Raw genomic sequence first — 2,458 nt, 5'->3', positions numbered from 1 at the left:
ACACTCAGAAAAAAATCACCAGCAGAAAGAAGCGTGGATATGGTTGCTACGTAGAAAAGAGCACACCTGAGCTCCACCATAAACAAATAGAACAATCTCCACCCAAAATACACTGGCAATAAAATACTGTTTACAGCACTTCGTGTGTCTTTTTCAAACACCTTCACTGTCCTTTTCCGGCTCACACGTTGGGAAAGCTGCTTCCACTAACAACTTGTGGATTGTGATCTTTGTCATTTCTTTCTTGCGGTCTTCTAGCCTAGCCATAGGAGTGGCTTCATGCTGAGCAAAAAAAGTTCATCTTGATCAGTGTTCGAATATTTTAGTTCAGTCAGCCGCTTCCTATTTTCTGTTAGGGTAGCAACCACTAGCTCATCAATGCGACTTGGTTTCTCTTCTTTGAGGAAGTTTTCCTGGTGCCTGTAGGTGCGGTGGGCCTTGCAGTGGCACACGCGCTTGAATCTGCCTCGCTTCCTGGAAGTCCTTGATGGTCGTCTTCAACAACGTCATTGTCAGACAGTGAGCTGGGCTCAGGTACTTGGTAGTCGACTTCTAAGACGTATGCAGCTTGGCCAAGTGGATTGTCGCGAGTTCGATCGGTATCTTCGCTGCTGTCCATATACATTGACTGAAGAAGTGCCTCTGCCGACGTGCTTGAGTTACTGCTTGGGGTAAACGCATTTGGAGGTCGTACTTCCGGTGGCAAATGACGGGGTCCTCCTTCCATACTAGACACAGTACTGCATCAAAAAAAAAAGAGAGAGAACAACATATGTGACCGCGCGTCAAGTATTCAATCAAAAGGAAAAAATACCATGCACTCTGTACTACTTTATTTGATGCGAATGATTTCAAAATTATTCAAACGTAAACAATGAGTTCAATTAAAAATAATATTGAAATGCACGTAGTGACGTTTCGTGTTTAAACTGCCAATGTAGAACTGTATATCAGGATGCTGAAAATATCTTTCTCACTTCATCGCATACAAATAGTGCACAAAAATAGCATGAATTTAATTTGACGAATATTCCAGAGAGAAGTGGTGAGAGGAAAAACGAGAGAGGAATCGGGGCAGGTATATCTACAGCCCTGCTTAGCGGGCGCTCAGCGCACCAACTTGCAATGAGCAACTTAAAACGCCAACATCAGATAGCTGACTTCTGCTCTGGATGGCGTCGTTGAGGAACATGAGGTTGTCGAAGAGGGCCCATTTCTTCTTTACGGCGTCGGAGCCGCTTCTGGATTTCACGTACGCCTTCCGAAGCCGGAGAAACTTCTGTCGGAGGCTGTGCCATCGATGTTCAATATCAGGCACTGCACGAGTGAAAAGAGAAAAGAAATACACGGTACCCTGAAATAATTGCTATACATGGAACTCTGTAGCTATCAAACCTACAGGCATGACGTAGAAAAACAATACAGATCGTTAGCTCGAATACTTTTCTCCAATACATTTAACGACGAAAGCATGATTTAACCAACTGGTAAAATTTCAATCCACTATTTCTGTGACAACTTTGAAACTGATATCATGTTATTTACAGCTCATTAAGCTCCTTAGCTAGCCCATCACTGTGTTTGGTGCAGTGTTCTGCTTTCACGGAATGCTCCAAATTCACATGCACCGATCAGACACCCACGTTGGTCATAAATACCCTTCCTAGGTATTTCCCTTAGACAGTATCACAATGTTTACAAAACTTTGTATGGCGTAAAACTGGATATCATAAAAAAGCACCTAGGGAGTGAGCACTCGAATGAGCCAATTGACGCACACGGCACGGAGATAGCCATAGACCGCGGCAGCACAGACACTGCTGAATGACGCTGTCACCGAGAAAAGCGGCTCGTTTTGACGACAGTACTGCTAACGCCACTGTCGAGCACGCAAATGGTAAATTGATTCGCACTTACCGCTTTGTCCGAGTACTGTGGACACCTGCTCCCATGCATCTCGCTGAAGTTGTTTATCCCGGTACGTCTTCAAATGCTGGTCGTACAGCAACGGTCGCCGGCGCCCTTCTTCTATTAATAAATCGTCGCTAGCAAGCGAATCCATTGCGCACACTTTTCACTTCCCAGAAATTTCTAACGGCTAAACCACACCAAATGAAGACAGTACGGCAGGCAGCGCGGAACAACTTTTTACGCACGTTGCGAGCAAACAAAGCCAACCCAATCGTCACCGCGGAATGGCGAAGTAGCACTTCCCGCGCCGGCAGCTACCGCCATCGCCTCCGCGAAGCTGCTGCAGCCGGGAGGACAGAAGTCCCGTCAGGTCTTGTGACCGGTTGTTGAAAACCAAAAGCTGATCAGTCATTGGCTGTGTCGTAACAGTCGTAGTATCGCAGTCGTAAAAGTTGCCTAGCCTTTAACACTCTCACCCACGATTTATGCGTTCGTTACGAACGTTGGTACCTTTACGTTCACAGTCTGAACTAGACGCATACGCTTG

The 2,458-nt window shown here is 45.9% G+C and overlaps 1 protein-coding gene across 1 annotated transcript; it reads right to left on the bottom strand.

The window, feature by feature from the left end:
• Positions 1 to 552: 552 nt before the first annotated feature.
• LOC142767149 (transcription factor Adf-1-like) lies at positions 553 to 2,062 on the bottom strand. Its single transcript, XM_075868370.1, has 3 exons — positions 1,918 to 2,062; positions 1,162 to 1,317; positions 553 to 740 (listed from the first exon to the last, which is right to left on the bottom strand). The coding sequence occupies exons 1-3, from the start codon at positions 2,060 to 2,062 to the stop codon at positions 553 to 555; spliced, it is 489 nt and encodes a 162-aa protein (XP_075724485.1).
• Positions 2,063 to 2,458: the final 396 nt, after the last annotated feature.

This window comes from Rhipicephalus microplus, chromosome 7 (assembly GCF_043290135.1).
Source record: "Rhipicephalus microplus isolate Deutch F79 chromosome 7, USDA_Rmic, whole genome shotgun sequence".
Lineage (NCBI taxonomy): Eukaryota > Metazoa > Arthropoda > Arachnida > Ixodida > Ixodidae > Rhipicephalus > Rhipicephalus microplus.
The sequence above is the reverse complement of the archived record's forward strand: the minus strand, read 5'-3'. Positions and strand labels throughout refer to the sequence as shown.

Bases quoted from the DNA above. Each gene is read 5' to 3' on its own strand.
- LOC142767149 (XM_075868370.1), bottom strand. From the start codon at position 2,062: ATGGATTCGCTTGCTAGCGACGATTTATTAATAGAAGAAGGGCGCCGG. The intron at 1,318-1,917 runs GTAAGTGCGAAT...TCACTCGTGCAG, and splicing joins CACAGTACTCGGACAAAGCG to TGCCTGATATTGAACATCGA. The intron at 741-1,161 runs GTCAGCTATCTG...TTTTTGATGCAG, and splicing joins CGACGCCATCCAGAGCAGAA to TACTGTGTCTAGTATGGAAG.